At 42.3% G+C, this 24,179-nt stretch overlaps 1 protein-coding gene across 1 annotated transcript in view; it reads left to right on the plus strand.

The window, feature by feature from the left end:
- Positions 1-4,647: 4,647 nt before the first annotated feature.
- The window catches only part of LOC135561160 (glutamate receptor ionotropic, delta-1-like), a 33,347-nt gene continuing 13,815 nt past the window's right edge, over positions 4,648-24,179 (plus strand). The window contains exons 1-3 of the mRNA XM_065002295.1: positions 4,648-4,699; positions 5,082-5,220; positions 22,498-22,693. Of these exons, the coding sequence (XP_064858367.1) occupies positions 4,648-4,699; positions 5,082-5,220; positions 22,498-22,693 (387 nt within the window). The remainder of the gene's footprint in view (positions 4,700-5,081; positions 5,221-22,497; positions 22,694-24,179) is intronic.

A 24,179-nucleotide genomic window follows, 5' to 3' on the forward strand; every position in this document is an offset into this window, starting at 1 on the left:
AAGGTTCTTAGCGCTCTGGGAGGAGGACACAATGGAGTTGTCAACCGTGATGGCGAGATCATGGAACGGGCAGTCCTTCCCGGGAGGAAGAGCAGCTCCGTCTTGCCGAGGTTCAGCTTGAGGTGGTGATCCGTCATCCACACTGATATGTCTGCCAGACATGCAGAGATGCGATTCGCCACCTGGTCATCAGAAGGGGGAAAGGAGAAGATTAATTGTGTGTCGTCTGCATAGCAATGATAGGAGAGACCATGTGAGGTTATGACAGAGCCAAGTGACTTGGTGTATAGCGAGAATAGGAGAGGGCCTAGAACAGAGCCCTGGGGACGCCAGTGGTGAGAGCGCGTGGTGAGGAGACAGATTCTCGCCACGCCACCTGGTAGGAGCGACCTGTCAGGTAGGACGCAATCAAGCGTGGGCCGCGCCGGAGATGCCCAACTCGGAGAGGGTGGAGAGGAGGATCTGATGGTTCACAGTATCGAAGGCAGCCGATAGGTCTAGAAGGATGAGAGCAGAGGAGAGAGAGTTAGCTTTAGCAGTGCGGAGGGCCTCCGTGATACAGAGAAGAGCAGTCTCAGTTGAATGACTAGTCTTGAAACCTGACTGATTTGGATCAAGAAGGTCATTCTGAGAGAGATAGCGGGAGAGCTGGCCAAGGACGGCACGTTCAAGAGTTTTGGAGAGAAAAGAAAGAAGGGATACTGGTCTGTAGTTGTTGACATCGGAGGGATCGAGTGTAGGTTTTTTCAGAAGGGGTGCAACTCTCGCTCTCTTGAAGACAGAAGGGACGTAGCCAGCGGTCAGGGATGAGTTGATGAGCGAGGTGAGGTAAGGGAGAAGGTCTCCGGAAATGGTCTGGAGAAGAGAGGAGGGAATAGGGTCAAGCGGGCAGGTTGTTGAGCGGCCGGCCGTCACAAGACGCGAGATTTCATCTGGAGAGAGAGGGGAGAAAGAGGTCAGAGCACAGGGTAGGGCAGTGTGAGCAGAACCAGCGGTGTCGTTTGACTTAGCAAACGAGGATCGGATGTCGTCGACCTTCTTTTCAAAATGGTTGACGAAGTCATCTGCAGAGAGGGAGGAGGGGGAGGGGGAGGAGGATTCAGGAGGGAGGAGAAGGTGGCAAAGAGCTTCCTAGGGTTAGAGGCAGATGCTTGGACTTTAGAGTGGTAGAAAGTGGCTTTAGCAGCAGAGACAGAAGAGGAAAATGTAGAGAGGAGGGAGTGAAAGGATGCCAGGTCCGCAGGGAGGCGAGTTTTCCTCCATTTCCGCTCGGCTGCCCGGAGCCCTGTTCTGTGAGCTCGCAATGAGTTGTCGAGCCACGGAGCAGGAGGGGAGGACCGAGCCGGCCTGGAGGATAGGGGACATAGAGAATCAAGGGATGCAGAAAGGGAGGAGAGGAGGGTTGAGGAGGCAGAATCAGGAGATAGGTTGGAGAAGGTTTGAGCAGAGGGAAGAGATGATAGGATGGAAGAGGAGAGAGTAGCGGGGAGAGAGAGCGAAGATTGGGACGGCGCGATACCATCCGAGTAGGGGCAGTGTGGGAAGTGTTGGATGAGAGCAAGAGGGAAAAGGATACAAGGTGGTGGTCGGAGACTTGGAGGGGAGTTGCAGTGAGGTTAGTGGAAGAACAGCATCTAGTAAAGATGAGGTCGAGCGTATTGCCTGCCTTGTGAGTAGAGGGGAAGGTGAGAGGGTGAGGTCAAAAGAGGAGAGGAGTGGAAAGAAGGAGGCAGAGAGGAATGAGTCAAAGGTAGACGTGGGGAGGTTAAAGTCGCCCAGAACTGTGAGAGGTGAGCCATCCTCAGGAAAGGAGCTTATCAAGGCATCAAGCTCATTGATGAACTCTCCGAGGGAACCTGGAGGGCGATAAATGATAAGGATGTTAAGCTTGAAAGGGCTGGTAACTGTGACAGCATGGAATTCAAAGGAGGCGATAGACAGATGGGTAAGGGGAGAAAGAGAGAATGACCACTTGGGAGAGATGAGGATCCCGGTGCCACCACCCCGCTGACCAGAAGCTCTCGGGGTGTGCGAGAACACGTGGGCGGACGAAGAGAGAGCAGTAGGAGTAGCAGTGTTATCTGTGGTGATCCATGTTTCCGTCAGTGCCAAGAAGTCGAGGGACTGGAGGGTGGAATAGGCTGAGATGAACTCTGCCTTGTTGGCCGCAGATCGGCAGTTCCAGAGGCTACCGGAGACCTGGAACTCCACGTGGGTCGTGCGCGCTGGGACCACCAGATTAGAGTGGCCGCGGCCACGCGGTGTGGAGCGTTTGTATGGTCTGTGCAGAGAGGAGAGAACAGGGATAGACAGACACATAGTTGACAGGCTACAGAAGAGACTACGCTAATGCAAAGGAGATTGGAATGACAAATGGACTACACGTCTCGAATGTTCAGAAAGTTAAGCTTACGTAGCAGGAATCTTATTGACTAAAATAATTCAAATGATACAGTACTGCTGAAGTAGGCTAGCTGGCAGTGGCTGCGTTGTTGTTGTTCTATCTCTCTATAGTGCTGTTTCTTGTATTATGGTCTCTTGTTTCTTTAGAGGTTTCTGTCCTTAGTTTGTCTTCCTTTCTTCTGTTAACTAGATATTTTTTGTTGTTATTCTTTGTAAGCTAGCTAGCTTCTTCCAGGAGAGTCCCTAGCAACTGCTTAGCAACAAGTAAACAATTCAGCTAGCTAAGATAACTGTACAATTTTATGAAAAATAGTTACTTCTTCAAAAGCCTGTCTTTTTGGTTTGTTCCTTGTTTTGTCTTCTATTGAATTATTAAAAATTATTACAGTATGGCAAATTAAACACTGGGGTGGTAGATGTGCAGAAGATGAGTGTGCAAGTAGTGGTACTGGGGTGAAAAGGAGCAAAATAAATGAAATAAATAACAATATGGTGATGAGGTAGTTGGATGGGCTATTTACAGATTGGCTATGTACAGGTGCAGTGATCTGTGAGCTGCTCTGACAGCTGGTGCTTAAAGCTAGTGAGGGAGATACGAGTCTCCAGCTTCAGTGATTTTGGCAGTTCGTTCCAGTTATTGGCAGCAGAGAACTGGAAGGAAAGGCGGCCTAAGGAGGAATTGGCTTTGGGGGTGACCAGTGAAATATACCTGCTGGAGCACGTGCTGCGCGTGGGTGCTGCTATGGTGACCAGTGAGCTGAGATAAGGTGGAGCTTTACCTAGCAACAACTTATAGATGACCTGGAGCCAGTGGGTTTGGCGACGGATATGAAGCGAGGGCCAGCCAACGAGAGCATACAGGTCGCAGTGGTGGGTAGTATATGGGGCTTTGGTGACAAAACAGATGGCACTGTGATAGACTGCATCCAATTTGCTGAGTAGAGGGTTGGAGGCTATTTTGTAAATTACATCGCCAAAGTCAAGGATTGGTAGGATAGTCCGTTTTACGAGGGTATGTTTGGCAGCATGAGTGAAGGATGCTTTGTTGTGAAATAGGAAGCTGATTCTAGATGACATTTTGGATTGGAGATGCTTAATGTGAGTCTGCTTTAATAGTTGAAGATGAGAAGAAATAGCGGACACAAAACCTCTGGACGGGAATGTAAAAATCCACTCTGTCACCGGGTGCCTTCCCAAACTTGTACCCCGTGGGACCCCATAGGCACGAAGCGCTGACCGCAGTCTAAGATATAGAATGAATGACGCCCCTGGCCAATCAAAACGAAGAGTTCCTGAAAACTAAATAGACCCTTTGAGTTGAATATATATCCCCTAGATTATTGATCCCTTTTTCAGACCAGGCTCTAGACTCAAAGGTTTATTACCGGAAATAATATTTATGGCATGGAGGGGTACGGAGATGCAACTTCCAATTACCACCTACACACTTCTCAACCTTTCTTAAGTTCTCTATTGTATTAGAAATAATAGAACCAAAATGCAGCATGCATTTCTTATTAGATATACCAGAAAATGACACATCCTGCAATCTAATAGGTGAAACAAGTTCTTCCCAAATAGTTCTCCAAGAGAATGAGGTAGACTGATCAAACAATGATATGAGTGGGCATAACTGTAAACACAACCATTTGGTCATGTAAGTCCACCATTACACTTCTGTCGTTGTAACACCTCAAACCTAATCTTTGGATGTTTGCCATTCCTAAGGTGTTCACGCATACGTTTATCAATCGTTCCCCAATAGCCTACTGGTGGAGTGAGTGGGATCATCATGCTCAGGAAGCTAATATGTGGCAACACATTCATCTTTATGACAGCGACACTAGTTTGCAAAGAAATCTCGTTCAACCTCCTTGAAAATGTTCTCATAATTAAACTTTACCAGACCATGCAGAGATGTTTGTATACTAAATACCCAAATAAGGGAACTGTGTTTTCATAGGAGTTGTTGAGGGAAGTGAACATTTCTTGGCCGCTTCATTAAGAAACATTATTGCTGATTTTGTCCAATTTACCTTATACCCGGCCGGACAGCAATTTGAATTCTTCAAATGTGGATAATAAAGATTAAATTGAATTCTGATATGTGACACATATAGGAGATTATCATCCGCATATAGTGATATGATGTGATATGAGAGGAAGATTTAATCAGTGTAGGCTACGCAATTACATTCTGCCTTAGATGTAGTGCTAAAGGCTCTAGCGACAGAATTATTAACAATGGGGATAGGCCGTCCCCTTGTCTACATCCCCCCCAAAATAGGGAACGGACGTGAGAGTATACCATTAGTAGACACCATAGCAACAGGGTTAGCATATAGCACACGAATCATATCAGTCAAATGATTTCCCAAACCAAATTTCTCCAAGTTATGGAGCCTTTGAAGTTGATCACTCTTGCATGATCTGGATTTGGTCGAGATATTCTGTTTTCTTAGTGCAGTATATTGTCAAGCAAATGTGTTACGGGGCGGTGAACAGACCTCAACCATTCACCAATCCTTATTAACCTTTCCTGTCACAGCATTTTCTATATACATCCACCCACTTTCCAAGCTGCTTGTTCCTCCTCAACCTATTAGAAACCTCATGACTGTAGATGCTCCATCTTCCACCCAGTCGGGACATTGACATGTCCTTTATGTCCTCTATAGGAGGGGACAGCGTGGCGAGCTCTGTGGCCCTGAGGATCGTCATGGGCAGCTGGTGGCTCTTCACCCTCATCGTATGTTCCTCCTACACGGCCAACCTGGCAGCCTACCTCACCGTCTCCCGCATGGACAACAACGTACGGTAGGTCACTCCTTGCCACTCTCCACACCATGAATCAATTTGAATCCCTTCCTGCATAAAAGTGTCAAGGTATTGTTAATCTGGGTGATCAATTCATGAATGACGTCTTTGGCTCTCCCCGCTGTGGGACTGGCTAATGTTCTGTCTTCACTGAAGGACTAGAAAGACCATCCAGAGGGGAGTTCATTGGCTTTTGGTGTCGGCTTTTCACAACAGTGTTGTCAGTCAGTGTTTTATGGGGGTCAAGCATTGTGAGTGGTCAAGGCACTGTAATACAGTAGATGTTCTTAAAGACTCACAGCAGACTATTATACAACTAGGGGGGTATGTTGAATAGAGCAAAACTTTCCGTTGAATTTTACTACCACTAACAGTTCCCGTTCACCATTATAAAGGGAAAATACAAATTAAACTTATACCTAACGCAACAATGCGTCAGGTATAATGCTTCTTTATTAGCCAGAGCCGTAATGCAGGGCATTCATCCTGTAGCAACATGGGTGGCAGAACATATAGTACAGCACAAATCTCCACAGTGTCATCCACAAAATGTTTAACTGAAAACGACTTGACATGTCTAATGCATCATTGTGGTGTTCGGTAGCATCTAACACAGCACCTTCCTTCTGAAGGTGATATTCCACAACGCTGGCATATGCCAACTGTTTGAAATGCCAGACAAACATCATGGCATCGTCCAGTTGAATCCATGTTTCATAATGATGTGCCTACATTGCCATCCTGCTCACAAACACACAGACACACGTACACGGACCTCACACATGGAGGCATGCAGTTGGATCTTTCAAGATTACCATCCCATCTTTGTTTGCCTTCGGATCTGCAAATGTTATCCACCGCTTATCCCCGCACAATGTATATTTGCTCGGGCGCTGTGGCTTTGATGTCCGATTGTATGTGATTATGCTGATGTTGTGCAAATGGTGTGTGAAAAAAGAGTGCCAACGTGTATGGTTAGGTGAGACAGCCACATATTGCACTCGTAGTAACTCCATTTTTCCTCAATAAAGTAGTCCTCAGCAAAATCAGTGGTAGTAGGAAAAGGCAAGTGCAAGCTTCTTCTTTTTTTTTTGCGGGGGGGGGGGGGGACATAAGAGTGTGATGTTTTATTTAAGATTCTCTTTGAAGATGTTTTCAGAACATTGTTTCTGTCTGTATTCTTGGTACATTATGTAATGGAGACAGAGCTCTTGCCATTCTGTTGATGCTGCTGTTGGGAGAGGCTCTTTATTTATAGCCATCCTGATCATTCATCCTCCTGTTAGTGGAACTATGGCTGAATCGGACACTGGGCTCTTGCAACTGTCGCTGTGGATTTATGTCAACCTGACCCAGAGTTAGTGGAAAGGGTAGGTAGTGGTTGTGGATAGCTAGTGGAACGGGTAGATACGGGAAACAGTGCCATAAGTATTCACCTCCCTTGGATGTCTTCAGATTTGATTGTGTTACAAAGTGGGACTAAAATGTAGTAAAATGTGTACCTTTTTTTGTCAACAATCTACAGACAAAATACTCTGTAATGTCAAAGTGGAAGGAAACTTATAAGATTCATGAAAAATAAAACGCTAATATACTTTGATAAGATATGTATTCACCCACCTGAGTCAATATTTAGAAACACAGTGGTTACAGCTGTGTTCTTGGGAAAGTCTCTAAAAGCTTTGCACACCTGGATTGTGCAATATTTGCTCGTTATTTTTTTCAAAATTCTTCAAGCTCTGTCAAGGTATTGGGGATCATGGTAGACAGCAATGTTCAAGTCTCGCCATTGATTTTCAAGCATATTTAAGTCAAAACTGTAACTTGGCCACTCAGGAACATTCACTATCTTCTTCGCAAGCAACTTGGCCTTGTGGTGTAGGTTATTGTCCTGCTGAAAAGTGAATTCCTCTCGCAGTGTCTGAATTCAAGCAGAGTGAAGCAGGTTTTCCTCCATGATTTTGCCTGAGCGTACCTCAATCCTGTTTCTTTTTATCCTGAACAACTCCCCAGTCTTTGCCGATGTCAAGCGTACCGATAGCACGATGCAGACACCACATGCTTGAAAATAAGGAGGCAGTTGCTTAGTAATGTGTTGTGTTGGATTTTCCCAAAAAACATGAGGCTTTGCATTTAGACCAAAAAAGTCTATCCTTTTGCCTTGATTCCCCATCCTCAGTGTTCTCCCATAACAGCCATTGGCCTCATGGTGACAACCTAAAAGCAGTTTCCTTCCTGTCCTGCACTTCAGTTCAGATGGACAACTGTATCTTTGATGTGTCTTGACAGTTTATTCCATCATCCATAGCATAATTATTAACTTTACCATTGCTTATAGAGATATTTACTGTCTTTTTTTGTTTGTTTAATTGTGACCCATCTACCAATCACAGGCCTTCTATATGAGGCTTTCAGAAAGCTATCTGTTCTTTGTAGTTGAATCTGTGCTTGAAATTCAATACTTGACTGAGAGACCTTACTGATGTATGTATGGGGGACAGAGGAAGGGTTAGTCATTCAGAAATCATGTCAACCCCTATTATTTCACACAGAGCGAGTCCATGTATCTTATTACAGTATGTGATTTGTTAGGTCAAATGTTACTCCTGAACTAATTTAGGCTTACCTAAGCAAAGGGGGTAAATACTTATGCAACAACTTAATTGTAGTTATTTAATTTGTATTCCTTTGTAGAAGTTTGTAGAATTTTCTTGTCACTTTGAGTATTTTGTGTAGATCAATTATAAAACAATCACAATTGAGTATGTTTCAATCCCACTTTGTAACTTAACACAATCTGAAAGGGGGTGAATACTTATGATTCCCACTGTATATATTGGAAAGTACATTGGACACATGATTCCCATCCCACACCGATGAGCTTCTATCTGAAGGTTCTCCCATTGCACTTTTTAGATTAGAAGCTACAGTACAACCAGTGGCAGCTTTCACCAGGTGTTAATAGTGATGTATGTGCCTGTGGCATGAGTAGCCCCATGAGTTGCTGCTTTGCACCCCAGTATCTCTACTTCCACATTCATCTTCTGCACATCAATCACTCCCATGTTTAACTGGTATATTGTAATTACTTCAACCACTATGGCCTATTTATTGCCTTTACCTCCCTTATCTTACCTCATTTGCACACACTGTAGATAGACTTTTTTCTACTGTATTATTGACTGCGTGTTTGTTTATTCCATGTGTAACTCTGTGTTGTTGTATGTGTCGAACTGCTTTACTTTATCTTGGCCAGGTCGCAGTTGTAAATGTGAACTTGTTCTCAACTAGCCTACCTGGTTAAATAAAGGTGAAGGAAAAATAAAAAATAAAAAGCCCCCACTCATGTAAAAACACACAAGTGTGCATTCACGTTCACACAGTAACGCACTCATGCCTACCACTAAGTAATATGCGGTTGCATTGACAGTGTGTGAATTTAGTGACATATGTTATTTGAGAGGTTTTGTACTCCAAACTTTGGGTAATGGTTTAAATCAATTAATGACTTTAGATTTTGTTGTCCATTTATTGAAACACGGGAAACAAGTGCTCGTACGTTCTGTGAAGTGGGTGCAATATATTTGAGAAGGTGTCAAGTGACAGAGGCAAAAGATAAAACACGAACATTTTAGGCATCCAAAAACCAAAAGCTGGTGAGTCATCAAAGTCATAATTATCTTTTCATCCTGATTTTTGCAGCTTTGTTCTCTCTGTTCCCTCTTATCCTTGATCAGTGGATTATGTAGATCTAACCAACCTTGTTCAAACCTCATTTGTATTCGCAGACCAGGCAGCCACCACGAAGATGCTCACAATGTTCAGTGGGTAATTTGTCTGGCAGGCCACGGTGTATTTCTTATTCACATTTTGAATACATGTGTGGAGAATGCAAAACATTTAACTGAATAATTGATTGATTTTAAAGTGTCCTCTAATGGGGAGAGAGAGAAGAGGGGGGAGGGGGTCTTGATTGCTTAGATATTTGCCATGGGAAGATGCTTGGCAAACAACAAATAACTCCTGTACATGTGTTCATGTACTATTACAGTGCAAATGTGCTGTACAGTCAGCCTCCCCCCCTTTGCCTCCAGAACAGCCTGCATTCTTTGGGGCATGGATTCTACGTTTCGGGAACCACAGGGATGTTGGTCCATGCTGACGTGATGACATCACGCAGTTGCTGCAGATTGGACAGCGGTACATTCATGCTGCCAACAGCCCGTTCCATCTCATCCCAAAGATGCTCTTTTGGATTTGTTCCGCAACAATGTTCAGATACGCTGTGGCATTCAATCGTTGCTCAATTGATATCAAGTGACCTAACGTGCCAGGAAAGAATTCCCCACACCAGTACACTACCGCAACCAGCCCTTACATTTGACACCAGGCAGTGTAGGTCCATGGACTCATGCTGCTTACGCCAAATACTGACTCTGCCATCCGCATGACGCAAATGGAACTGGGATTCGTAGGACCAGGCAATGCTTTTCCACTCCTCAATTGTCCAATGTTAGTGATTACGTGCCCACTGGAGCCGCTTCTACTTGTTTTTAGCTGATAGGAGAGGCACCCGGTGTGGTCCTCTGCTGCAATAGCCCATCCGTGACAAGGATCAACGAGTTGTGCGTTCCGAGATGCCGTTCTGCACACCACGGTTATACTAGGCCATTATATGTCTGTGTGTGGCCCGCCTGTAAGCTTGCAGGATTCTAACCATTCTTCTTCGACGTCTCTCATCAACAAGCTGTTTTCGCCAGGACTGCCGCTGACTGGATGTTTTATGTTTGTCGCATCATTCTCGGTAAACCCTAGACACTGTCGTGCGTAAAAAGCACAGGAGGGTGGATGTTTCTGAGATAATGTATCCAGCGCCCCTGGCACTGACGATTATACCATGCTCAAAGTAGGCTTAGGTCACTAGTTTTGTCCATTCTAACTTTCAATCAAACAGTAACTGAATCCGTCAATGCCTGTCTGCCTAGTTCAAATAGCAAGAATCGGCCGCATGACTCAAAGTCTGTAGGAGCGATCCATTTTTGTGAACGGGGTGGTGTATCTTATAAACTGACAGTGAGTGGTTTTCCTGATTGAAAATTGCGTTTAATCGAGAGACACTCGTTCAACATTACACAAGTTTGACATCAATCATGTCCTTAATATGGACATTTGTTATTATTATGGGAACGTGACAGTCTGGAATGATTTTGATTTCTGAAATCTGGGCTTTTTGATTGTACGTCAAAATATTTAATTTAGTATCTTCCTTTAAAGTATGTCATCAAGCCTGTCACGTCGGATATCACTGACTGTCTGAACACTATGGTGACATGCCAATTTTCCAAGCTGCTTCTTTTAACTATATTCAAGAAAATCTAATCCAAGATGACTTTCCATCAGTTCATCTTCAATACATTCTTGTGTTGCAAAATAAATTGTTATATTTATTCCAGTCGAGTATATATTTATACTCACTTGTTTTGGTGCTTACTCAAAGTAGACGACCAATATATTCATGAATGTTGAAGTGTAGTTTTGCATATGTTGAAGGCCTCTTCAAAAAGCACTAAGCAACACACATATACAGTACCAGTCAAAAGTTTGGACACATCTACTCATTCCAGGCTTTTTCATAATTTTTACTATTTTCTACATTGTAGAATAATAGTGAAGACATCACTATGAAATTACACATATTAAATCATGTAGTAACCCAAAAAGTGTTTAACAAATCTAAATATATTTTGTATTTTAGATTCTTCAAAGTACCACCATTTCCCTTGATGACAGCTTTGCACACTCTTGGCATTCTCTCAACCAGCTTCACCTGGAATGCTTTTCCAGCAGTCTTGAAGGAGTTCCCACTTATGCTGAGCACTTGTTGGCTGCTTTTTCTTCACTCTGCGGTTCAACTCATCCCAAACCATCTCAATTGGGTTGAGGTCGGGGGATTGTGGAGGCCAGGTCATCTGATGCAGCACTCCATCACTCTCCTTTTGGGTCAAATAACCCTTACACAGCCTGGAGGTGTGTTGGGTCACTATCCTGTTGAAAAACAAATGGTAGTCCCACTAAGCGCAAACCAGATGGGATGGCGTATTGCTGCAGAATGCTTGTTAGCCATGCAGGTTAAGTGTGCCTTGAATATGAAATAATTCAAGGCATTCAAGGCACACTCACCAGCAAATCACCCCCACACATCACACCTCCTCCTCCATGCTTCATGGTGGGAACCACACATGCAGAGATCATCTGTTCACCTAATCTGCATCTCATAAAGACATGACGGTTGAAACCAAAAATATAACATTTGGACTCATCAGACCAAAGGACAGAATTCCACCGGTCTAATGTCCTTTGCTCTTGTTTCTTGGCCCAAGCAAGTCTCTTCTTATTATTGGTGTCCTTTAGTAGTGGTTTCTTTGCAGCAATTTAACCATGCAGGCCTGATTCACGCGGTCTCCTCTGAACAGTTGATGTTGAGATGTGTTTGTTACTTGAACTCTGAAGCATTTATTTGGGCTGCAATCTGAGGTGCAGTTAACTCTAATGAACTTATCCTCTGCAGCAGAAGTAACTCGGGGTCTTCCTTTCCTATGGTGGGCTTTATGAGAGCCAGTTTCATCATAGCGCTTGATGTTTTTTTGCACTGCATTTGAAGAAACGTTCAAAGTTCTTGACATTTTCTGAATTGACTGACCTTCGTGTCTTTAAGTAATGGTGGACTGTTGTTTCTCTTTGCTTATTTGAGTTGTTCTTGACATAATACGGACTTGGTATTTTACCAAATAGGACTATCTTCTGTATACCACCCCTACCTTGTCACAAATGCATTAAGATGGAAATAAATTCCACAAATTAACTTTTGACAAAGCACAACTTTGAATACCTGCTACAATGTAGAAAATATTACAAGTAAAGAAAAACCCTTGAATGAGTAGATGTGTTCAAACTGTTATATATATATATATACATCCCATGTATCCCATGTATTCTACACTAACCCTGGGTGCTGTTGCATGCTGGGTGCTTTTCACTGTGTTTCAAATGGCCCAGGCATGGACCCTGGGATTAACAAGGCAATGTACATGGGTCTTGAAGACCCCAAAAAAAACTAAGTGGGTGACTTGTAGCTTTTGTTAGTTACTTCTTATAGCTGCATGTTTACGTTATCTGCTTTTGGGCAAGGGCACGAAGGTACCTGTTCACTTTCCCCCTTTTTTTGTCCAATTGAGCCAGTGAAAATGCAGCTAAGGTTGCAGTTATATTGAGGCCAGTTACTTAGAGCATTTCAAGTTTCCACTGAGGGCATCTTAAATAATTTAAATGGTTGTGGTTTGACTTAATGCAGTGTCCATGTAATGCATATCCACAAAATGAAAACTTCACACTCATCCCCTATGTGAGTTTCCATATTTAAGGATTGCAATATCATAACACCCACAGGATTTAGTATTTCTAGATTTTCTAGTAAACTGGATAAAATATATAAAACAAATACTGGGCTATATTCTATGCTAACCTTTTTTTTAAACAATTTAATGATGTTATGCGAATGCAATTGCTCAGAGGAAGAGATTTTGTTCGTCAAAAAGACAGGGTTCAAAATGATTGACCAGGATAAAGGCACTGGCCCTTTTTCTAATGTTTTATGAGATTGTAGAACATATTGGGAAGGATCTTAGACCATTCCACCACACAGAATCTTTCCAGATCCTTGATCTCCTTGGCATGCGCTTATGGACTGCCCTCTTCAATTCAAACCACAGGTTTTCAATGGGGTTCAAGTCTAGAGGCAGATATGGCCATTGCCAAATGTTGATTTTGTGGTCAATTAACCATCTCTTTGTGGAATTTGATGTGTGCTTGGGGTTATTGTCTTGCTGGAAGATCCACTTGCAGCCAAGTTTCAGCCTCCTGGCAGAGGCAACCAGGTTTTGAGCTAAAATGTCCTTGTACTGGGTAAAGTTCCTGATGCGGGGTTCTTTTCTGCTCATCACATCCTTCTTTTTACGCCAAACCCACCACTGGTGTGCATGGCCAAAGAGCTCTATTTTCATGTCATCTGACCACAGCTCGCTCCGGTTCCAACCGAAGTGCCACTTCCATTTAGCAAACTCCAGGCATTAGCATTTGTTTAGTAACATGAAAATAAAGCTATTTGGCCACACACACACCAACCTACCTGACGTGTTCTATTAGCTCGAATCAGCTTTAATTAGGATAGTCCAATAGACATTTCAACCTATTGTGAATCCGCTCACCCCAAAAAAGAGATGCGTCTGCATGTTGCTTAATGCAACACAACTAACGGTTATCACTTGACCCCTTGAAATGTTAGTTGATACGAAAGTATTAACATACTAGGTACCAGTGTATGAGACTGTAAACTGACCTTTCCATCAGTTATAATTAGGACTGACCCCAATTAGTCAACTGGTTGATTGTTTGGTCGAAATCGTGTCTTGTGCGCGGTTTTCAACCATGATTGTCTTTATAAATTCAACTGAATATTATTAAACAGTATTTTACCGTTCCCATAGTCAGAGTGGACACGTTGGTTGCAGAGTTCACAACCTATGCTACACTTGTGAGAAACAAGTTTTGGTTTATTTCGTTCCATTTAAGAATTTAGTCAATTTAGTCATTGTCTTTTGTTTGGAGTGCTACTGTCAATGTTGAGTAAGGACATGCACGTGATTATGCATAGAAGTAGTCCTATAGGCTACCTGACCTGAGCGCAAATGTAGGCATATAAATGTGCACATTTGGCGATCTGATAATATTTCTGATTGGATTAATGCACTACCACTAATGAGTTGTGGAGCTTCTCCACAGCAATGTTTTCTTCACCTCAAACAGCAAGCAAACAAAGTAAGTTTTTACATCCATTGAGAATGACAATAGCTCCTCAATGTATGTGAAAAACCTTTTTAGCTCTCTCCCTTTCGATAACCACTCAGCGTGAAAGGGAAAAATGTCATGCTCTGATCCAGTGGAAATGTCATAAAATAGGTCTACCTGATGAGCTCTTATCCCTTGCGCAAAATGGCCTGCAGCTGTGTCTGTCCCATGCTCACTGGCACCGGAAACTCTGAGGGCCCAGAATATTTTATACACTTGGGAGCTTCAGGCTGGACCCAAGTTAATAGCTGATACAATGTTTCAAGTTCATTGCAGACAGGCCATGTGTAGCAATGTGATTTATAAGATATTTATTTTTATCAGGATATTTTTTTACCTGCAGGCTGCAATGTTTTTATTTGTTAGCTTAATGTTGGCTATTTTTACATGGTCGGCATTGGCAATATAAGTAACTTTTAGGTTTGTATTATTTTCATTTAGATTTAGATGGTTTTAATTAACCAGATGACAATGATTTTGAGATACAAATTATAAATTAAATTAAACTGTTTTATGAAAATGTGCATATGAAAACCATAACTGGCATTGAGATTGGTAGAAATGTTGAGATAAATTGGCTTTCCACATGAGAAAGTTTGCCAACTCCTTCAGAAGTGTAATTGTAGAATCAGCGAAAGCCAGCAGGAGCGGGTGGAGGATGGTCGGGTGATGTTAAGGTTATTCTCTTCTGGTTATCTTGATCTCTGGCTCCCTCTTGAGTCATTTGTGTCTTATTTCACCAAACAGCATCAGACAAGCATATCGTTGATTTTATTAAAACACATATATAAAAATAGACATTGTAAAATATTGACCAATCAATCGATTGCGAAAAAACAGATGTCTTTCTGTCTACTAAGAATATATTTAGTCGCGACAGCCCAAGTTATGATATACCTCAATTAAATCTGTCATTAGTGACTATATGCTCAGGGCTCATTCCAAAATGCAAACTATCCATGTGCCTTTAACCAAATATTTATTAGCTGTGAAATACACAAACGTTGCATTACAAATGGGCATGAATTCTTCTTCTAAACCAGAGTATAGCGACAGGTGAAGATTGTGGCAGGCATGCCCTTTAATACCATTTCAGTTTGAGATATGCATTTTTCAGACAGACAGCAGTTTGCTAAACTGTAAACTAATGATTGTGTGCAATTTATGTTATTTAACCCTTATTTCACCAGGTAAGTTGACTGAGAACACATTCTAATTTACAGCAAGAACCTGGCGAATAGTTACCTGGGAGATGAATGAGCCAATTGTAAATTGGGAATGATTAGGTGGCTGTGATCGTATGAGGGCCAGATTAGGAATTTAGCCAGGACACCAGGGTTAACCCCCTTACAATAAGTGCCATGGGATCTTTGGTTACCACAGAGAGTCAGGACACACATTTAACATCCCATCCAAAAGACAGCACCCTACACAGGGCAATGTCCCCATCACTGCCCTTGGGGCATTGGGATATTTGTTTTTAGACCAGAGGGAAAAGTGCCTCCTTCTGGCACTCCAACACCACTTCCAGCAGCATCTGGTCTCCCATCTAAGGACCGACCCTGCTTAGCTTCAGAAGCATGCTAGCAGTGGGATGCAGGGTGGTATGCTGCTGGCTCAATCCAATGCTTACTGGTAACTTGGCATATATAGACTGCTGTGTGATTTGGTGACTGTCCCGGAGGTAGCCTAGGAGCAATGCTGATACAGTGCCTTCGAAATGTATTCAGACCCCTTCACTTTTTGTTACGTGACAGCCTTATTTTAAAACAGATAAAATTGTTTTTTCCCCCTCATTAATCTTCACACAATACCCCATAATTACAAAGTGAAAACCAGTTTTTTTAAAAACATTTTTGCAAGTGTATTAAAAATAAAAAACTTAAATAGTACATTTACATAAGTATTCAAACCCTTTACTCAAGTTATTTATTGAAGCACCTTTGGCAGATATTACAGCATCGAGTCTTCTTGGGTATGACGCTACTGTCACGCCTTGGTCTTAGTATTTTGTGTTTTCTTTCATTATTTGTTCAGGCCAGGGTGTGACATGGGTTTATTGTGTTGTGGTGTGTTTTGTATTGGGGTTTAGTAGGTATTGGGATTGCGGCTGAGTAGGGGTGTCTAGAGTAGGCTTGGCTGCCTGAGGCGGTTCTCAATCAGAGTCAGGTGATTCTCGTTGTCTCTGATTGGGAACCATATTCAGGTAGCCTGGGTTTCACTGTGTGTTTGTGGGTGATTGTTCCTGTCTTAGTGTTTGCACCAGATAGGGCTGTTTCGGTTTTTGTTACGTTTATTGTTTTTGTAGTGTTTGTGTTACTTCGTGTTTACGTTTGTTTGAATAAACATGGATCGCAATCTACACGCTGCGTTTTGGTCCGACTCTCCTTCACCACACCTAGAAAGCCGTTACAGCTACAAGCTTGGCACTAGAGGTCGACCGATTAATCGGAATGGCCGATTAATTAGGGCCGATTTCAAGTTTTCATAACAATCGGAAATCGGTGATTTTGGACGCCGATTTTGCCGATTTAAAAAAAATATATCTTTTTTTTACACCTTTATTTAATCTTTATTTAACTAGGCAAGTCAGTTAAGAACACATCCTTATTTTCAATGACGGCCTAGGAACGGTGGGATGTCTGCCTTGTTCAGGGGCAGAACGACAGATTTTTACCTTGTCAGCTCAGGGATTCAATCTTGCAACCTTACGGTTAACTAGTCCAACGCTCTAACCACCTGCCTCACGAGGAGCCCGCCTGTTACACGAATGCAGTAAGAAACCAAGGTAAGTTGCTAGCTAGCATTAAACTCAAACATAATCACTAGTTATAACTACACATGGTTGATGATATTACTAGTTTATCTAGAGTGTCCTGCGTTGCATATAATCGATGCAGTGCACATTCGCGAAAAAGGATTATCGTTGCTCCAACGTGTACCTAACCATAAACACCAATACATTTCTTAAAATCAATACACAGAAGTATATATTTTTAAACCTGCATATTTAGCTAAACTAAATCCAGGTTAACAGGCAATATTAACCAGGTGAAATTGTGACACTTCTCTTGCGTTCATTGCACGCAGAGTCAGGGTATATGCAACAGTTTGAGCCGCCTGGCTCATTGCGAACTAATTTGCCAGACTTTTACGTAATTATGACATAACATTGAAGGTTGTGCAATGTAACAGGAATATTTAGACTGATGGATGGCACCAGTTAGATAAAATACGGAACGGTTCCGTATTTCACTGAAAGAATAAACGTCTTGTTTTTGAGATGATAGTTTCCGGATTCGACCATATTAATGACCTAAGGCTCGTATTTCCGTGTGTTATTATGTTATAATTAAGTCAATGATTTGATAGAGCAGTCTGACTGAGTGATGGTAGGCACCAGCAGGCTCATAAGCATTCATTCAAGCAGCACTTTCGTGCGTTTTGCCAGCAGATCTGCTGTTTTTGACTTCAAGCCTATCAACTCCCGAGATTAGGCTGGTGTAATGATGTGATGTAAAATGGCTAGCTAGTTAGCGGGGTGAGCGCTAATAGCGTTTCAAACGTCATTCGCTCTGAGACTTGGAGTAGTTGGTACCCTTGCTCTGCATGGGTAACGCTGCTTCGAGGGTGGCTGTTGTCATTGTGTTCCTGGTTCGAGCCCAGGTAGGAGCGAGGAGAGGTACGGAAGCTATACTGTTACACTGGCAATACTATAGTGCCTATGAGAACATCCAATAGTCAATGGTATATGAAATATAAATGGTATAGAGAGAAATAGTCCTATAATTCCTACAACCTAAAACTTCTTACCTGGGAATATTGAATGCTAAAAGGAACCACCAGCTTTCATATGTTCTCATGTTCTGAGCAAGGAACTTAAACATTAGTTTTCTTACATGGCACATATTGCACTTTAACTTTCTTCTCCAACACTTTGTTTTTGCATTATTTAAACCAAATTGAACATGTTTCATTATTTATTTGAGGCTAAATTGATTTTATTGATGTATTTTATTAAGTTAAAATAAGTGTTCATTCAGTATTGTTGTAATTGTCATTATTACAAATCAATTCTAAAAATCGGCCAATTAATCGGCATCGGCTTTTTTTGGCCCCCAATAATCGGTAGCGGTATCGGCGTTGAAAAATCATAATCGGTCGACCTCTACTTGGCACACCTGTATTTGGGGAGTTTCTCCCATTCTTCTCTGCAGAACCTCTCAAGCTCTGTCAGGTTGGATGGGGAGCGTTGCTGCACAGTTGTTTTCAGGTCTCTCCCGAGATGTTCGATCAGATTCAAGTTCAGGCTCTGGCTAGGCCACTCAAGGACATTCAGAGATGCTCCGGAGCAGGTTTTCATCAAGTATCTCTCTGTACTTTGCGCCGTTCATCTTTCCCTCTACCCTGACTAGTCTCCCAGTCCCTGCCGCTGAAAAACATCCCTAAAGTATGATGCTGCCACCACCATGTTTCACCGTAGGGATGGTGCCCGGTTTCCTCATGATGCTTGGCATTTAGGCTAAAGTGTTCAATCTTGGCTTCATCAGACCAAAGAATCTTGTTTCTCATGGTCTGCGAGTCCTTTAGGTACCTTTTGGCAAACTCCAAGCGGGCTGTCATGTGCCTTTTACTGAGAAGTGGCTTCCGTCTGGCCACTCTACCATAAAGACCTTGGTGGAGTGCTGCAGAGATGGTTGTCCATGTGGAAGGTTCTCCCACCTCCACAGAGGAACTCTGGAGCTCTGTCAGTGACCATCAGGTTCTTGGTCACCTCCCTGACCAAGGCCCTTCTCCCCCAATTGCTCAGTTTGGCCGGGCGGCCACCTCTAGGAAGTCTTGGTGGTTCCAAACTTATTCCATTTCAGAATGATGGAGGCCACTGTGTTCTTGGGGACCTTCAATGCTGCAGAGGGACCTTCAATGCTCCCTTCCCCAGATCTGTGCCTCGAAAGAAACATTTAATGTAGAAACATTTCAAGGATGATCAATGGAAACAGGATGCACCTGAGCTCAATTTCAAATCCCGTAGCAAAGGGTCTGAATTTCAATACATTTGCAAAAATTTCTATAAACCTGTTTTTAATCATTTTTGAATAAGCCTGTAATGTAACAAAATGTGGAAAAAGTGAAGGGTGAATCGTATGCACAGAGTGTATCGTATGCACAGCATATTTTAATTACTCTTCCACACATTGGTAACCAAGTAGCAATGTGTCGCTCATAATGAAGAGCTTAATTTAATTTAATTACACACTTGAATCAGAAATCTTTCACTGCATCACAGTGAAAACTCCTTCTAGACAATCAAGTTCAGTTAGAATTGTTGGCACTCTTTTATAAAACTGATGATAAAGTAGGTGTGGGCGTTGCCTGCCACCTTATAGAAAGGCAACTAACTATTAGAAAGTTGTGGGTAGATTTCTCTACAGGATAGAGTAAGACTTGACTGTTCTGTAAGGTTAGAGGTTTGTGTTGCTCATTGTTTATGACATGATAGCTGCCTATCTCTCACATCTCTTTGAGATGAATTAGGTGTGTGAAAATGTTATTGGCTTTTTTGTGATACCCTGATCTGATCCAGCACAAAAGTGATTAATCTGTTTAAGAGTCAGTTTTGATTAAAAGTCAGGCTTTCCCACCTTTAACGTTAAAACAATGTCCCTTCACCACTTCTCTTAAATGATTTCCTGTGCCTCATCTGGTGTTTACAGACTAATAAGCTTACAAACAACTCATCAGCATCATTATTTCCTGTCTTGTGATGTCCATAAGAAATGTGACCTTCATTTCCTCTGGACTGTTGTTATGGCACAGACCAGCGAGTGTCTAAACAGAGCGCTGCTATGCAACAGCTTACCCACCTGCCAAGCTGGAGCTGTCTCACACTGAGGGCATACATCTGCATGTATATAGGCCTATCCTCAATTTTCTCTGTTAAAATGTTTTCTGTTTTTCAACTTGAAAAGATAAGTTAATGTGTTGCTTTGAAATACTATATATACAAAGGTATATGGATACCCCTTCAAATTGGTGGATTTGGCTATTTCAGCCAATTTGTTTTACCTTTATTTAACTAGGCATATCAGTTAGGAACAAATTCTTATTTTCAATGATGGCCTAGGAAGAGTGGGTTAACTGCCTTGTTCAGGGGTAGAACAACAGATTTTTCCTTGTCAGTTTGAGGATTTGATCTTGCAACCTTTAGGTTACTAGTCCAACGCTCTTACCACTAGGCTACCTGCTGTCCAAAATTAACATCCGTTGCTGACAGGTGTATAAAATCGAGCACACAGCCATGCAATCTCCATAGACAGACTTTGGCAGTAGAAGAGCTCAGTGACGTTCAACGTGGAATAGCAGAGCACCTTTTAATGGTTCAAACAGCTGACCAATCAGCCTGTTACAAGCGCTTGGTAAACTTTTGGAAAAATGTGTGTTTAATAAAATACAAAGTTATCTTACAGAAAACAAATGAACAACAGCACGCTTATAGGGAAGGGCACTCAACATGTAGGTGTTATGGATTTGCATCCTCTGCCTTATTATGGATTGAGAGTTACCTGGACACTCATTCAAATTCAGTTGAGTGTGGTGTACCGCAGGGCAGCCGGCTATGGACATTATTGTTTTCTGTTTTTATAAATAACTTGTGTGTCTATGTACGCTGACAACTCAACAGTGTACACGTTGGCTGCAACAGTAAAATAAATAACTGAGACACTTCACATAGAGCTCCAGTCAGTTTTAGAATGGGTAACTAGCAATAGGCTGGTGCTAAATATCTAAAACTAAAACCTAATCTTTGGGACAAAGCACTCACTCAACACTAAACCTTGTTTAGATCTATTATTGAATAATGTGACTATTGAGCCAGTTGAGGAGACTAAACTGCTGGGTGTAACCCTAGATAGCAAGTTTTCATGGTCAAAACATATAGACTCAATGGTTGCTCTGCCTTTTTGACATCTCAGTCGACCAGACAGGACTTACAGGCCCTAGTTCTCGCACCTGGACTACTGCCTATCTGTGTGGTCATGTCCGGTAAAGAAGGACATAGGTAAATTACAGTTGGTCCAGAACAAAGTAGCACATATCACAGTTAGATGTACAATACACAGAAGGAAAGTGTCAGTAACACCCCAGACAATTCAAGCTGGCAATAAAACCAGTTTAAAAAATAAAAGAACCCCTTACTTCACAAAGGGGAATGTAAAGAGACAGCCATTTTATATACATTGTATTGTCATTTTCACTGTACTATGTATTAGATCTAAATATTGTGTGTACATTTAAATGTAAGGGAAATATTTACATTACAGCATACAATGACATTCTAGGCGATTCTGTGCTTCCAACTTTGTGGCAACAGTTTGGGGGAAGGCCCTTTTGTTTTTTATCATGACAATGCCGCTGTGCACAAAGCGAAGTCTATACAGAAATGGTTTGTCGAGATCGGTGTGGAAGAACTTGACTGGCTTGCACGAACCCTGACCTCAACCCCATTGAACAACTTTGGAATGAATGGTAACGTCGACAGCGAGCCAAGCCTAATTTCCAGGCCTAAGTGCTAACCTCACTAATGTTCTTGTAGCTGAATGGAAGCAAGTCCCTGCAGAAATGTTCCAACATCTAGTGGAAAGCCTTCCCAGAAGAGTGGAGGCTGTTATAGCAGCAAAGGGGGGACCAACTCCATATTAATGCCCATGGTTCTGGAATGAGATGTTCAACGAGCAGGTGTCCACATGCTTTTGGTCATGTAGTGCTATTAGTAACATTTTGATTGGAGTGACTCATCTTTATAAGTTGAACACCCATGTACAAAGTACTTGGAGGTACTCCCAATTTCATGATATGCAATTGGTAGTCACAGTCTTTTCCCATCGCTGCAACTCCCGTATGGACTCGGGAGAGGCAAATGTCCTCTGAAACACGACCCTGCCAAGCCGTGCTGCTTCTTGACACACTGCTCGCTTAACCTGGAAGCCAGCCGCACAAATGTGTTGGAGGAAACAACGTACATCTGCCGATCGTGTCAGCGTGCATGCGCCCGGCCCACCAAAGGAGTCGCTATAGCACGATGGGGCAATGACTTCCCGGCCGACCAAACCCTCCCCTAACCCGGACAATGCTGGGCCAATTGTGCGCCACCTCATGGGTCTCCCGGTCGCAGGTGGCTGTGTCACAGCCCGGGATCGAACTCGAGTCTGTAGTGACGCCTCAAGCACTGTAATCCAGTGCCTTAGACAGCTGCGCCACTCGTGAGGCCCCAAAGTATATTTTACAGTGTACTTTACTGTACATACAGTGTCTGTTCTCGTTATACACTTGACTTTGATGCATTTCTCTGTGTTCTTCCCTCTGTCTCTACAGAACATTCCAGGACCTGTCCAGGCAGATGGATGTGTCCTACGGCACTGTGAGAGACTCAGCCGTCTATGAATACTTCAAGAACAAGGGCACCAACCCGCTGGAGCAGGACAGCACATACGCAGAGCTGTGGAGGACCATCAGCAAGAACAACGGCCATGACTACTCTGTGTCCAGTCCCTCAGAAGGCATCCGCAAGGTAGGTTGACGAAGACTAAGCAGGTGCGTGCCAATAAAGAGAGGATGCCCAAGTACAGGCTGGCAACTCTTTTAAGTAGTAATTGCTTAGCTACTGTGTATTTCAACAAAAACATAAAACAGTTTCATATTTGGCAACAAAAAAAAAATCTATCTTTCCATTGTCATTTCACTGTCATTTCACAGTATGGAGTCATACTGTTCTCTCTTAAACTGTGCCTGTGGTTCCACAGTATTTCAAACAAATTAGACAGGCAAATTCAACATAATCTTTGACTATCTGTCTGAATAAACTGCAAGTGCTGTTTTGTGACATTGTCTCAATTATATTGGTTCATCTCATATACTGCCCGTAATAAATTACCAAGAAAGAACAATACTTTGCCTGCCCATATGCTGAGAAGTAGAATGACATATCATAGATCTTCACATTTGTACTGTGTACACATTTTAATTAACTTTATGTCACATTTAGTCTTTATACTACAAAACAAAGGCTTTTTGTCTCAACCTCAGCTAAATTAGCCTTTTAGCGGGACAGTATTAGTGTTAGTTAACTATAAGAGGTAGAAGTTGCTTGGATACAACATCAAAACACACATCAGGCACCTTCTCTATTTTGACAAAAGCTAGCACAATGGTAAATCTTAGCTGCTGATGGCAGCTCTATCGGTTTGCGGTTTGTCCGAAATATTTTTTGATATTTTCACAACCAGAAGTATGGGCACAGTAGCTGGCTGTGGCGCGAAAGGGCTAGTTTTGATGAATAAACAAGGCGTAGGTGTGTCAAGGCTTTGACCCTTCACTGGTCAATCAGTCTTGTATGTGTTGCGTTGTCATCCACTTCGAATGTTAGTCCGTTATAGCCTAGTTTGTTAAAAACAAAATGACAAAATGTCGACCTATCCCCTATCATGTTGAACATGTTTGCAGTCCACATTGTTCGAAGTAATTGCATGGCATCATTATAGAAATATATTGTTAAACGTTTCATTTGCACTGATATAGGCCTACTGTAAACCGCATTATGTCTGAGCCATGGACATGCCAAAGGTTGTCAATAAGCAAGATTAAATTCTCTATTGATAAAACCTAAAAAAAGACATTGAATAATGAAATTATAATAAAACGGAACATCAACTTGTTTGAATTAAATAGCCTATGTCTAAATACAGTTACAGGCACCATAATGTCTCCCTGTGGGCATATAATATTAGGTCTAAGACAATGTAGACTATGGAGGATTTGACACACATCCAAACTTTTCACAGGAGCTGGAAAAAATATCCAGTATAAAGAGAAAGGGGAAATGTCCTACAGTCACTGATCCCTTTCATGCAGTGGGCATCACACATAATGAGTCTAAACTTTTCACAGAAGTTGGACAAAAAGTGATGCTCAATGTAAAGACAAAAGGGAAACAGTCTGTTGACTGTTTTGCTGCTTGTGGTATTTTAAGAACACATGGGTGATGTATATGTGTATGT

This window comes from Oncorhynchus nerka, linkage group LG16, assembly GCF_034236695.1.
Source record: "Oncorhynchus nerka isolate Pitt River linkage group LG16, Oner_Uvic_2.0, whole genome shotgun sequence".
Classification (NCBI taxonomy): Eukaryota; Metazoa; Chordata; class Actinopteri; order Salmoniformes; family Salmonidae; genus Oncorhynchus; species Oncorhynchus nerka.